A 12768-nucleotide genomic window follows, 5' to 3' on the forward strand; every position below is an offset into this window, starting at 1 on the left:
CACAGATTCCATTGTTTTTTATTTTTTATTTTACTCAGCTTTGTAGTGTCTCTGCTGCCAACTGCACACACACGTCTTCCCCCACAGACCTGTGTGAGGCAAAGGGAAATCTGCGAGCATTTCTAATTAAAGAAACTGGAATAGTAAATTGTCTTCACTCATTCCCGAGCAGCTTATCCTCGTCGATAACAAGGACGTAATAGAAGGGGCCCTTGAGTGTGGACCCTGTTTTTAATTGCCCAGCATTCCCTTGAAGCACGTCATTCAACATCTTCTAAAATAAAGTTTGGACCCCCCCCCCCCCCCCCCCCCAGCGCTGCCGGAGCTGGACGAGCTGACGATGGAGAGCGTCCTGGTGGAGCTGGAGAGCGCCTGCGAGGTGAAGATGCTGCAGGCCATCGAGGCGGAGGAGGGCCTGGGCATCGAGTACGATGAGGACGTGGTGTGTGACGTGTGCCGCTCACCGGAGGGGGAGGACGGCAACGAGATGGTCTTCTGCGACAAGTGTAACGTCTGCGTCCATCAGGTCTGCGTTCTGTGCGGTGACCAGCAGGGGGCGACTCCTCTGCTCCCATAGACGTCTATGAGGAAATGACTCTACTTCTCTGTAGTGACCAGCAGGGGGCGACTCCTCTGCTCCCATAGACGTCTATGAGGAAATGACTCTACTTCTCTGTAGTGACCAGCAGGGGGCGACTCCTCTGCTCCCATAGACGTCTATGAGGAAATGACTCTACTTCTCTGTAGTGACCAGCAGGGGGCGACTCCTCTGCTCCCATAGACGTCTATGAGGAAATGACTCTACTTCTCTGTAGTGACCAGCAGGGGGCGACTCCTCTGCTCCCATAGACGTCTATGAGGAAATGACTCTACTTCTCTGTAGTGACCAGCAGGGGGCGACTCCTCTGCTCCCATAGACGTCTATGAGGAAATGACTCTACTTCTCTGTAGTGACCAGCAGGGGGCGACTCCTCTGCTCCCATAGACGTCTATGAGGAAATGACTCTACTTCTCTGTAGTGACCAGCAGGGGGCGACTCCTCTGCTCCCATAGACGTCTATGAGGAAATGACTCTACTTCTCTGTAGTGACCAGCAGGGGGCGACTCCTCTGCTCCCATAGACGTCTATGAGGAAATGACTCTACTTCTCTGTAGTGACCAGCAGGGGGCGACTCCTCTGCTCCCATAGACGTCTATGAGGAAATGACTCTACTTCTCTGTAGTGACCAGCAGGGGGCGACTCCTCTGCTCCCATAGACGTCTATGAGGAAATGACTCTACTTCTTTCCTGATTTATTCCCTCAGTAAACATTGTAAAGATGACTTTATGGTCTCAGTCTCTAGTTTCAAGTCTTCTTCAACACAACATGATGCTCATTTAGTGTCAAACAGACTCCTTCAATGATTGAGGGATCTGGAGACACTCATTGGTTAGATGGATAAGCAGAATGATGAGAGCACCATTCCCCGCTGCCCCCCCTTCCCATCTCGTAGGCGTGTTACGGCATCCTGAAGGTGCCCCAGGGCAACTGGCTGTGTCGGACCTGCGCCCTCGGCGTCCAGCCTAAATGTCTGCTGTGCCCCAAGAGGGGGGGGGCCCTCAAGCCCACCCGCAGTGGAACCAAGTGGGTCCACGTCAGCTGTGCCTTATGGATCCCCGAGGTGAGAGCCGACACAACGCGACGCTCTCATACCTGCCGCCCCCTCTTCCTCTTCCTCTTCCTCCCTCTCAGGGTTTTTGCTTTGACTTTTGAGAGTCTGCAGGGGATTTAACCGCCCCCACCCCCCCCTTTTTTTGGTATCACTTCATCTGACAGAAAGCCAGCCGGCTCTCCGTTGAGGCTAAGAGGACCGGGGGGGGGGGGGGGGGGGGGGGGGTGACTTTTGGCAGCTCGAACCTTTTTACTTTCTAATTGGCTTCTGTCACCCTTGATTGGGCTAATTGTTTTCATTGCTCCGTTCGCTTTTGTTTCCTCTTCCTACCGGGGCGGTGTGTGTGTCTTTGTGTGCGTGTGTGTGTGTGTGTGTGTGTGTGTCTTTGTGTGCGTGTGCGTGTGTGTGTGTGTGTGTGTGTGTGAAGAAGCTTTAATAGCATCTCCACAGATGAAAAACACGCATCTCAACACCGGCTATAAATCTATTCAGTATGATAGAAGTGGAAGTTTTCTGTGTGTGTGTGTGACAGTGTGTGTGTATGTGAGTGTGTGTGCGTGCGTGAACACACCACCCGGCCTTCAAGCTACAGCCCCCCGCAGTGTGTGTAAAGCTGCCGTCAGCCCTTCGCCTGAGAGTCTCCTTCTAAACGGCTCTTTACACACACACACACACACACACACACACACACACAGACACAGACACAGACACACACACACACACACACACACACACACACAGACACACAGACACACACACACACAGACACACACAGCCCCTCTTTTAAAATGCCTTTTCATTCGACGCTCTTCGACACACTTTCACACATTTCCAATGAAGCGCTTTCAACGTTTTGTCAGTTTTCCATCTCTCGCCCTTTGAAATGTGAAGTAATTGAGGCCTGAATGTGCTAATCGAGCGAATGAGAGCGTGTTAAAGGGCGGCATGTTATGCACACGCACACGCCGACCTGACTTCTGGCGCGTCGACTGACGAGGAGGAGGGCGGAGCGCTTGTGCGTGGCCTCCCCTCGGTGGGCGGCGCGGAGGTCGGCCTCCGGTGGAGCACGCCGGCGAGCCGCTATTCTCCCCAATGAATGTGTGAAATGAGTCATTTCATCTGCACGCTCTACCGATCCGCCTCGCGCACCGACACATGCATATGTTACCACGCACGTGTGTCATGAAGGCCGTTCCTCCCGGTCAGGTGAGCATCGGCTGTCCGGAGAAGATGGAGCCCATCACCAAGGTGTCCCACATCCCCGCCAGCCGCTGGGCTCTGGCCTGCAGCCTCTGCCGAGAGCACACGGGCACCTGCATACAGGTGGGTCAGGTACACGCCCCCGCCGGCAAGAAGTGACCCCGAGTGACCTCGGTGTGACCTTGAGTTCGCTCGTGATTTTAGAGGGTTTCATGTGGGGCTTTTATTGTGTAATCCTGCACCTTGTTCCTATATTGGTTATTTACGATCATTTTTTGGCATCGTGTTTGTGTTTCGCTCTTCTTCCTCTTCCTGCTCTTCTTCCTGCTTTTCCTCCTCTGCCTCCTCTTGCAATCATCCACCCATCATCTGCACAGCTGGAAAGGAAGCTTGAAGAATAAGAACATTGCAGGACGTTGTGTGAAATCAATATTAGATTGTCATATTTTAGGACACACTCTGAGATGAAGCAGCACGCCGTTCCACGGCAGAAGCTCTTGGGACGAGAGCTTCGACGCTCGTCGGGGACAGGAGGTCCTTTACCTTCACATGACAGAATAAGTTGTGTCGCTTTGACCACCCGCTTGTTTATTCTGCCGAGCGACTTGGTCCTCGGCCCGAAGGTCAAAGAGCGAATGAACGCTCGATGTTGCTGTGAGATACTTCACGCTAGCTCATAGCTTGGAGATATCAAACATGCTGACAGTCGAATATCTGAGGGGAAGACTGAATGAAACTGAATGAAACCAAACATGTTTAATCTAAAGTCACTAAACAGGGGGTTGAAACAAGTCAATACTGTTTGGATTAAAAACCCCAATAAAAACCCAATAAAACCAGAATAGCTTTGGATGCTGTCAAGTTTCGTGTGTTTTTTCTGATTAATCACGGCTCTGCCCAAACTTGAAAAGAGCTTTCTCTCCGGTGGACACAAAGGACAACTCGAGAACTGTTTATTTTATGATCCTTTATTCCTCTTAAGGGTGGTTTGGTGGATCAGACAAAGAACAGAGCAGGTTGATAACCTTTCAAACAAAGCAAAACCCATGAATTAGTCGAGTACATTTCGATAATCACTTTCTTAAAGTAATAATAAATAAATGCGACTGAATTCCCAAACCAAACCCAAATTATTCAGATATACCTAGGATAAGTCCCCATTACTTAATTTAAATGACACATTTCACTAAGTAAAGCAAAGCATGAACAAACAATAAATCATACTGTCCTACCAGTTGCGTCTCTGGGAGATTAGGAGCCGTGGCCACAGTGTCTTTTTCCTCAGGGCCGAGTGAGAGGGCCATCCGAGCTCTCCACAAACATTTTATGCCATGCGCTTCCTGTTCGTACGCAGGCACTTCCTGTGAGTGGAATCTCCATTAACCGCATCGTCGCCCCCTGCAGTCTGGGTGCGCTCCGACTGTCCGGGGTGGATATGGGCCTTGAGTTTTCTGTGCGGCTTGTGACCGGAGATTGACGCAACACCTCCCACTTGACCTCCTGGTTCCTCAACCCAAGGAGGTCACACCAGTACCTATGTAGTGTCAGATTTAATTACTCCACTTTTGATCCTGTTGCTACTGCTGCTCTTCAACTGGGAGTAGGACAACTATCCGCCGGACATCCCTGTGAAGAATTGTTGCAGGTATCTTGCTTGAGCGTTTTTTTTGCTTTTTAGTGAGTTTCACAGTTGCGACTGGGTAGCTGGGAAAGGATCGGAGATATACATCCCTCACAATTCCCTTCCTGTCAGTGCTGACGTCAATGATCCTGGCAAGCCTGAACTGACCCCTCAAGGCATTCTGGTCGGCCAGCCAGACGACATCTCCAATTGCCACATTCCTGTGAGCTGTGTGCCACTTAGTCCGGACAAACAAGTTTGGTCCGGCTAACTGGCTCCATTTCCTCCAGAACCTGTCAACTTCTGTTTGCATGGTTCTTAACCTGCTGTAAGAGTAGCCTTCAAAGTCAAAGGTCCCTGGATCCCCTCTGGGTCCAGTTCTTCCAAGCAGAAGTGCATTTGGGCTAATGTATTCAATACAGTCCTCTCGGCTCTGAGTCCTGGCATCGATAGGTCGTTCATTGGCAAGGTTGGAAGCCATATAGAGGAAAGTTTGAAACTCACCCCATGTGAAGACTCCATTACCCCCCAGATTGTGCAAAGCCCGCTTCACAGTCCGGACAGCAGCCTCAGCAGCTCCGTTTCTGTGAGGTGAGTCTGCTGGATGGATCTTCCAGCTCCACTCTGTGCCATGCTTGGAACAGTCATTTCCAAGCTCTGATTTTTCCAGTCGGTCCAGAAACATGTGGAGCTCTTTGAGGGCAGGTTTGGCTCCGACAAAGTTCTTCCCAGGATCCGACCACAATTTCCTTGGGTGTCCTCTCAGTGCCGTAAATCTTTGGTAGGCTAGCAGGAAGCCTTCAGCCGACTGGTCACTGACTAGGTCTGTGTGCATAGCTCTGGACGCCATGCAACAGAAGACGATTCCCCACACCTTGAGTTTCACTTTCTTTCTTACCTCATCCTTCACTTCATATGGTCCAAATAAGTCCACCGTTGTGTACTCAAATGGATTGGCTGGTGTTATTCGCTCCGATGGAAGGTCACTCATGATCTGTTGGCACCTTCGGGCCTTAAGTCTCCTGCATATCACACAGTTATCAACGATCTTCTGAGCTAGTTTCCGGCCTCTCACCACCCATGCTTTCCTTCTCATCCGGAGGAGTGTGCCTGCAATTTCTTCATGGTTTGCCTTGTGGGCTTCTTGAGCCAGAAGAGTGGATACCCATGATGTGCAGGGCAAGACTGGTACTGCAGTTTTTTCTTTATTAAAGATTTGGAATCTTCCTCCACAGAGCAATAGTCCAGTGTTTTCCTCCCTGACCACGGCAAGCCTGCTGAGTGTGGTGTCTGGCAAGACTACCTCCATTTGAGCTGCAAGGAAGAGATCCCTGAGCGCATCCTCACACTCCATGACGGTAAGTGTAGCTTCCTTGACTCTGGACTTGATCTCAAGAGTTGAAAGAATCTCCTTCCTCTTTGGCTTGCTTCTGGTTGGGGTCTTGGCCAGCATTTCTTTCCACTTTGTGGCAGCTCTCCACACCCAGGCAATGACTCTTATCAACCTGGTTAAACAGCTGAACTTACTGATGTTAAGTAATTTCCTCACTGAAGAACCAGAAGGTGGCCTCCGGACTTGGATTTGGATTTGCAAGTCGTCCTTGTTTTGGTTTGACGGTGGGGGCATTGCAGTGGCAGGTGGAGCATGTCGTTTTTTTTCCAACTGCGCTCGGGTCAGTGCTGCTGTAAAACATTTCCTTTGGAGCCGGTTTATACCTTCTTTAGCATCCGCAGCGACGTCTTTGGCTGACTTTGTCGGCCACTCTTCCACAGGTTGTTTCAGAAACTCTGGGCCATTCTGCCACACAGAGTTTTCTTTGAGGTCTTCTGGCGTTGCTCCTCTTGTAACAAGGTCAGCAATGTTTTGTTCACCTGGAATCCATCTCCAATCTCCAACTGATGTGGACTTCTGGATCTCTCCCACTCTGTTCGCAAAAAAGGTTTGGTACCCATAACTGTCCCTTTGGATGGCACCCAGCACAGTTTGACTGTCCAGCAGATGGAGCCACCGTTTGACTTGTATCCGACTGTGCTTTTCAATGTATTTTCTCAGTCTTGCCGCAAATACAGCACCACAGACCTCAGCCTTCACTGCTTCTCCCTTTTGGTCAAGTGGTGTGAGCTTGGCTTTGGACTCAATGAGCCGGACCAGAATGCCTTGCTTGGTCTCCCACCTGAAGTATGCAACAGCTCCATAGCTCTGGTCGCTACCATCTGAGAATGTTATTCCCCAGGGTTCTCCAATCCTTCTGACTGGTGTGAGGCTTCTATGGAAGGTAATTTGGTTGAGGCGTGTGTATTCCTCAAACAGGTGGATGGCATCTTCCCTGAGTCTTTCAGACAGCGGTGTGTCCCATGTGTCTCGTAGAAGATTCTTGCCTCCCGTTTCTTGAAATGCTTTCCTGACCAGAATGGCTCCTTTCTGTTTGGCAGGTGTTGCAAGGCCTATTGGATCATATAAACTAGCTACTTGGCTAAGCAGTTGTCTTCTAGTCAATGGGTTTGGAGTTTTTCTCCTCACCTCTTCCTCGACGAGATTTTGACCGATTCTCATCTTCTTTTTTCTCTTTGAGAAGTTTATCGAGGTCGTGAGGTATAGTTTGTCTGGTTCGACCAGGTAACCAACTCCCAGGGCTTTGTTCCCTTCCCTCATTTGGTTGGGGAGAATGAAGACTTCCTCGAACGATGCTGGACGTTCTGATGTGGACGTCTGCCTCCCACTTTGGCCTGATCGGACCCATGGCTTTAGGAAGAATCCACCTGCCTTCAGAATTTCTTCGACCTTTTTGGTGATTCTGTCTAGCTTTTCCAGGTCATTGTGGGATGTCAGAATGTCATCTACATAGGAATCCTCCTCAAGGACTCTCCGTTCCTCTTCCAGGTGAGTGAACATGGGCAGCCTTGCTGTCTCTCTCATGGCCAGTTGTGCGATGCACCCTGCCGGTCGATCGCCCATGTTGACCCTGGTGATGGCAAATTCCTCAATTTCTTCATCTTCGCTGTTTCTCCAGAGAAATCTATGGAGGTGCATCTCCAGGTTTTCGAGCCACACAGAATTGTACATCTTTTTGATGTCGCCGAGGGCAGCATGGACTCCTCTCCTGAACCTTAGTAGCACTGCTCGAATGGGATTAAGCACATCAGGCCCTTTCAGGAGAAGGTCATTCATGCTGATTCCTCTAAACTTTTGGCTGCTGTTCCATACCAGTCGGACAGGTGTCGTTACAGAGTTCGGGTTTGGCGCCACCAAGTGACTGACGTACCATACTGGTCCTTTCCAGTCAGCAATGGTCTCTCTAGTGAGTTTCTTCGCTGCCCTCCTTTCGACCATCTCATGGACTTGAGTTGAGTATGCTGTACGCCACTCTGGTTCTTTCTTGAGCCGTTTCTCAGTCCTCAGAAACGTGGCTTCCACTGCGCTTCTGTTGTTGGGCAGGGAACTTGGATCTTCAATCCACGGGTATTTTGCATCCCAGTGAGGCTCTCGACTATGCGCATCTGACTTCACATAGCTGAGGCCCTGCCTGATCATCTCAAGCTCTCTTTCTTCACTCAGAGTCATGTCTTTGCCTCCTGGCTGACAGTTACCACACCGGCATCCTCCACACATGGGTTCGCAAGCCGCACCAATGCTGTCCCACTTCCACCAGTCCAAGAATTCCCTGCCAATAACAGTGGCTTTGGTTTGAGCTCTGGATTCTTGCATCTTGGCAATTTCCTGGTACTTCACTGCTGTGACCCTCATTGACCGTGCAAAGTGAGTCTCAGAATTGTGCAGGGCCATACCCACTACTTCACAGAGGTCTGGATGTGCTCCGCCAACAGTTTTTCCTAAGGGGCCTTCCCACAGGACGAGATCTCCTACTACTTTTATTCTCTGTGGAGCAAGTCTTCCTTCACGGTGGCTTATGAGAAGCTCAACATGTTCCGGTCTGTGAAGATCTTCCAGGTTGGTCTCAGGGAAGAACTTCTTGAGTTGCTGTGCTTTGATTACTCTGTGAACATTTGCAATCTCATCCAACCCATAACAGATTAACTCATGAGCTCTATCCGTGCCTCTGGGTGTCTTGACTCTTACCTTGAGTAAGTATCTTTTGGTCTCCACCTTCATGGCCATGCCTCCAACTCCATGGACGACAAGCGTGATATTTTCACTTTGAAGCTTCAGTCTCTTGGCGGCAACATGAGTGATGTAGTTGGTATCTGATGCCAAGTCAATGAGAGTTCCAATTTTCTGTCCTGCGTTGGTAGTTACTTCGAGAAGCATAAGAATAACTGGTAACTCACATGTCCTTGAGTCCATCACTACAGGGAGGCTTCTTCCAGTGCATTGTGATTTTGCAGCCATGTTGGAGAAGGCTCTCCTGACTTTTCCTGCCATGTCTGGGGTCAGCTCGGATATCAATTTCTCTTGTTCCTCCGTGAATCTTTGCCTCCTGGTGCTGGGTTTTCCCACTTTCGCAGGATTTTTCCCCTTGAATCCTCCTTTCAGGCAGAGAAAGAAATGGTGATCTGAAGAGCCTCCTCTTATGCAGTCTCTGTTCCTGCACAGGTAAGTGTCGGTGCATTCACCATCATCTGCGTGACATCGGAGGCATCTTCTGCATGCTCCCAGCCTTTCAATAACATTCAGCTTTTCATTAGGTTCCAGTTCTTTAAACTGCTTACAAAAGAAGATCTTGTCACGATGCTTCTCCTCTCCACAGACAACACATCCTCCTTTCCTTGTTGACTTTGTGAAGGCATACCTCTTCTCCAGGTACATAACTTTCTTTTCAGGTTTTTCACCTACGCCCAATTGGTCTAGCCTCTCTAGAATCTCCTCTTGTGTCTTTAAGAATGTTAGAAGGCTGTCGAAGTGATTATCATGGGTGACTCCATTTCTTGGATTGACCATGAACGCCAGCCAGTCCCTCTTTATATTATCCGGGAGCTTGCTCTCTATGGATCTGATCACAAGGGGATTCTTTATGGCTCCTGTGCTTTGGAGCTCCGTGAGGTCATTCAGGGCCTTTTCCACAGCCTGAATTAGGTCAATTACCTTCCTTGGCTGGTGTGACTTTAAGGGAGGGATCCTCTCTAGGTCCTCAATTACCTCCAAAGCAATCGTTTGCTTATTTCCATACCTGTTTTGAAGTACTCTAAAAATGTCTTCAGCACTGTTGTATGTTGACAAATCCAGGTCTTTACATATCCTCTCCTCCACACTGTCAAGGAGTTGGAACTTCTTCACTTCCACCGATCCAGTCGGCTCTCCCTGCTTTTGCAGACTTTCCCAGTCTCTCTGCCATCTATGGAAATTTCTCCTAATCCCAGTGAATTTGGGTAGACATGTTGGCTTTATTCTCACCACAGGCTGTGGGACTGCAGTTGGTTGAAGCGGTTGGTCCGGACCTCTTCTTTCGTCTTCTGCAATTCTTTGTGCGGTGAGGAATTCTGCTCTCCTGGCCTCAAGGTTGCTCCCAATTATTCTCAGGTCTTTCAATCTGCCCTTCAGGTCTGCTGCCTGAACATGTGGGATCCATTTTTCCCAGTCTTTCAGGCTTATAGTTGTATTATGGATCAGCCTCCTCGCTCTCTCCAGCTGTAGTTCATAGCCGTCCCGATTGATAGCAGTGATGGGGCTTGCTTGGGCTCTGTCACAGGCTTTTTCCGCTTCTTGGATTGCAAAGTCTACCTCCTCTTTACCATATCTTAGCCAGAGGTTGGATTGGACTGCCTCACGGATGTTCCCCAGTCTCATGTCGCACTCTTCCATTGTCCTTTCAAGCTCAGCCTGCTGGTGCTCGTTGAGCTTTACTTCTTCGTCCTCTTCAGTTCCTACTTCAGCCAGTAGTCTAGCCCTGTAGTCTTCATTAGCATCGCTGACATGCCTTGCCAAGGAACTGAGCTTGCTGAACTCTTCTAGAAGTTCATGTTTAATCATCCCATCTGAAGCTTTGTTCAGGTAGTTTGCTTGCTTAGTGAAAGCAGATTTAGCCAAGGTTCGCTCTTGCTTCAGTTGCTTGACCGTTTTCCCAAGAGTTTCCTTTGCCATGGTGAAAACGTTTCCAGTCAATTCTTCCTTTGCGTCGACAGCTTGACTTCAGGCCTTTGATCCTTGTTCTTGCTGCCACGCTGGTTATCAACTGTCAAGTTTCGTGTGTTTTTTCTGATTAATCACGGCTCTGCCCAAACTTGAAAAGAGCTTTCTCTCCGGTGGACACAAAGGACAACTCGAGAACTGTTTATTTTATGATCCTTTATTCCTCTTAAGGGTGGTTTGGTGGATCAGACAAAGAACAGAGCAGGTTGATAACCTTTCAAACAAAGCAAAACCCATGAATTAGTCGAGTACATTTCGATAATCACTTTCTTAAAGTAATAATAAATAAATGCGACTGAATTCCCAAACCAAACCCAAATTATTCAGATATACCTAGGATAAGTCCCCATTACTTAATTTAAATGACACATTTCACTAAGTAAAGCAAAGCATGAACAAACAATAAATCATACTGTCCTACCAGTTGCGTCTCTGGGAGATTAGGAGCCGTGGCCACAGTGTCTTTTTCCTCAGGGCCGAGTGAGAGGGCCATCCGAGCTCTCCACAAACATTTTATGCCATGCGCTTCCTGTTCGTACGCAGGCACTTCCTGTGAGTGGAATCTCCATTAACCGCATCGTCGCCCCCTGCAGTCTGGGTGCGCTCCGACTGTCCGGGGTGGATATGGGCCTTGAGTTTTCTGTGCGGCTTGTGACCGGAGATTGACGCAACAGATGCTAATGGTCTAAGATTACTGAAGCTGAGTCTCAGTGAAAGAATTACATCCACCAATGAATGAAGTGGAAGTGGAAACAAAGGAAAACTCTGAAGAGGAAATGATGACCTTAGATGACCTTTCATTTATTGCTTGACCGACCCCCCCCCCCCTCTCTCTCCTCCGTCCCCGCCCAGTGCTGCATGCCCTCCTGCATCGTGGCCTTCCACGTGACGTGCGCCTTCGACCACGGCCTGGAGATGAGGACCATCCTGGCTGAGAACGACGAGGTGCGCTTCAAGTCCTTCTGCCTGGAGCACAGCTCCGCCCACTTCTCCAGGGGCGGGCCGCACGCCGCCGCCAGGCCGGACTGGGGGGGGGGCACGGCCGGCGGCGAGCCGGAGCCGAGCCCGGCGCCGTACCCGACTCCGGTGTCGGCGGCGGAGCGGGCCGAGCGGGAGCAGCTGGAGAGGGAGAAGGTGAGCCAGAGGAAGCAGAAGCTCCAGGAGCTGGAGGACGAGTTCTACCGGCTGGTGGACCCCGGGGAGGTGGCCGACCACCTGGCGCTGCCCGGCCCCCAGGTATGTGGAACGCTTACGGCTACGTGATGAGAAATGATGCCCGACATGGCGGATAAAAGAGAACGTTCCATCAGACGATCCAATGCTTCCTCATCACCTCATCACCTTATTACCTCATCACCTTATCACCTCATCACCTCATCACACCTCGTCCCACCTGGTCACATGACTACCTCACCACACTGTTTGCTCCTCCCGCCAGGTGGACTTCTTGTATCAGTTCTGGAAGATGAAGAGGAAGGCAAACTTCAACCGACCCCTGGTGACCTTAAAGAGGGACGAGGTGGACAACATGGCCCAGCAGGAGCAGGACGTCCTCTACAGACGCCTCAAGCTCTTCACACACCTCCGACAAGACCTGGAGAGAGTGAGTCTCAGATGTGTGTGTGTGTGTGGCCCGCTGATGGTATTGTGTGTGTATCCATGTGTGTATTAATGAATGAATCCACCGGCTGCACATCGTCCATGTGGTCTGTTCACTCTGCGTATTCTCAAGTCAGGAGAGTTTTCTCAGGTTTGTGTGCTTCAGTCTGACAAATAAGTGTCTCTTTTGGGGATTTGGAAAGCGACTTTGAGGGAAAGAGCTTTTTAAACAGCGTCATGGAGGGAAAGCTCGTATTTGTGTGTGAGTGAAGTTCTGAAGGGGGGGGGGGGGGGGCTTGTCAGGTTCCGGTGAGTTCAGGAAACTCTGTATTTTTTTATATTGTTTGAGCATTCTGTTGTAACTGATCACATTCTTTTATTATTTTAGGGTAATTGTTCCTCTCTGCCCACTAGAGGCCGGAAACTATTATTTTCTTTTTCTCCCGTTGAAATGAAAGATATTTGTTACGCAACCTTAACTAACGACTCGAGGAAATGGAAGAAAAGGAAAAGGCTGGCAGGCGCGGTGCGGCGTGCCTTCAGGTATTTAATGAACGCTCGCTGCAGTTCTTGAGGTCAGTATTCAGGAACTCGGCTGACGCTCGGCAGC

At 49.8% G+C, this 12768-nt stretch overlaps 1 protein-coding gene and 2 long non-coding RNA genes across 4 annotated transcripts in view; 1 reads left to right on the forward strand and 2 right to left on the reverse strand.

The window, feature by feature from the left end:
- jade2 (jade family PHD finger 2) overlaps positions 1 to 12768 on the forward strand; it is a 64919-nt gene that overhangs the window by 28011 nt on the left and 24140 nt on the right. For both annotated transcript variants that reach the window (XM_078107019.1, XM_078107020.1), the window contains exons 6-10: positions 315 to 526; positions 1495 to 1662; positions 2860 to 2976; positions 11412 to 11795; positions 11998 to 12162. In XM_078107019.1, the coding sequence (XP_077963145.1) occupies positions 315 to 526; positions 1495 to 1662; positions 2860 to 2976; positions 11412 to 11795; positions 11998 to 12162 (1046 nt within the window). The remainder of the gene's footprint in view (positions 1 to 314; positions 527 to 1494; positions 1663 to 2859; positions 2977 to 11411; positions 11796 to 11997; positions 12163 to 12768) is intronic.
- Positions 3806 to 4338, reverse strand: LOC144410384 (uncharacterized). Its single transcript, XR_013468419.1, has 2 exons — positions 4086 to 4338; positions 3806 to 3878 (listed from the first exon to the last, which is right to left on the reverse strand). It is a non-coding gene; the product is annotated as an uncharacterized LOC144410384 (long non-coding RNA).
- LOC144410383 (uncharacterized) lies at positions 10701 to 11086 on the reverse strand. The gene is made up of 2 exons (XR_013468418.1): positions 10981 to 11086; positions 10701 to 10773 (listed from the first exon to the last, which is right to left on the reverse strand). It is a non-coding gene; the product is annotated as an uncharacterized LOC144410383 (long non-coding RNA).

Source organism: Gasterosteus aculeatus, chromosome 7, assembly GCF_964276395.1.
Source record: "Gasterosteus aculeatus chromosome 7, fGasAcu3.hap1.1, whole genome shotgun sequence".
Classification (NCBI taxonomy): domain Eukaryota; kingdom Metazoa; phylum Chordata; class Actinopteri; order Perciformes; family Gasterosteidae; genus Gasterosteus; species Gasterosteus aculeatus.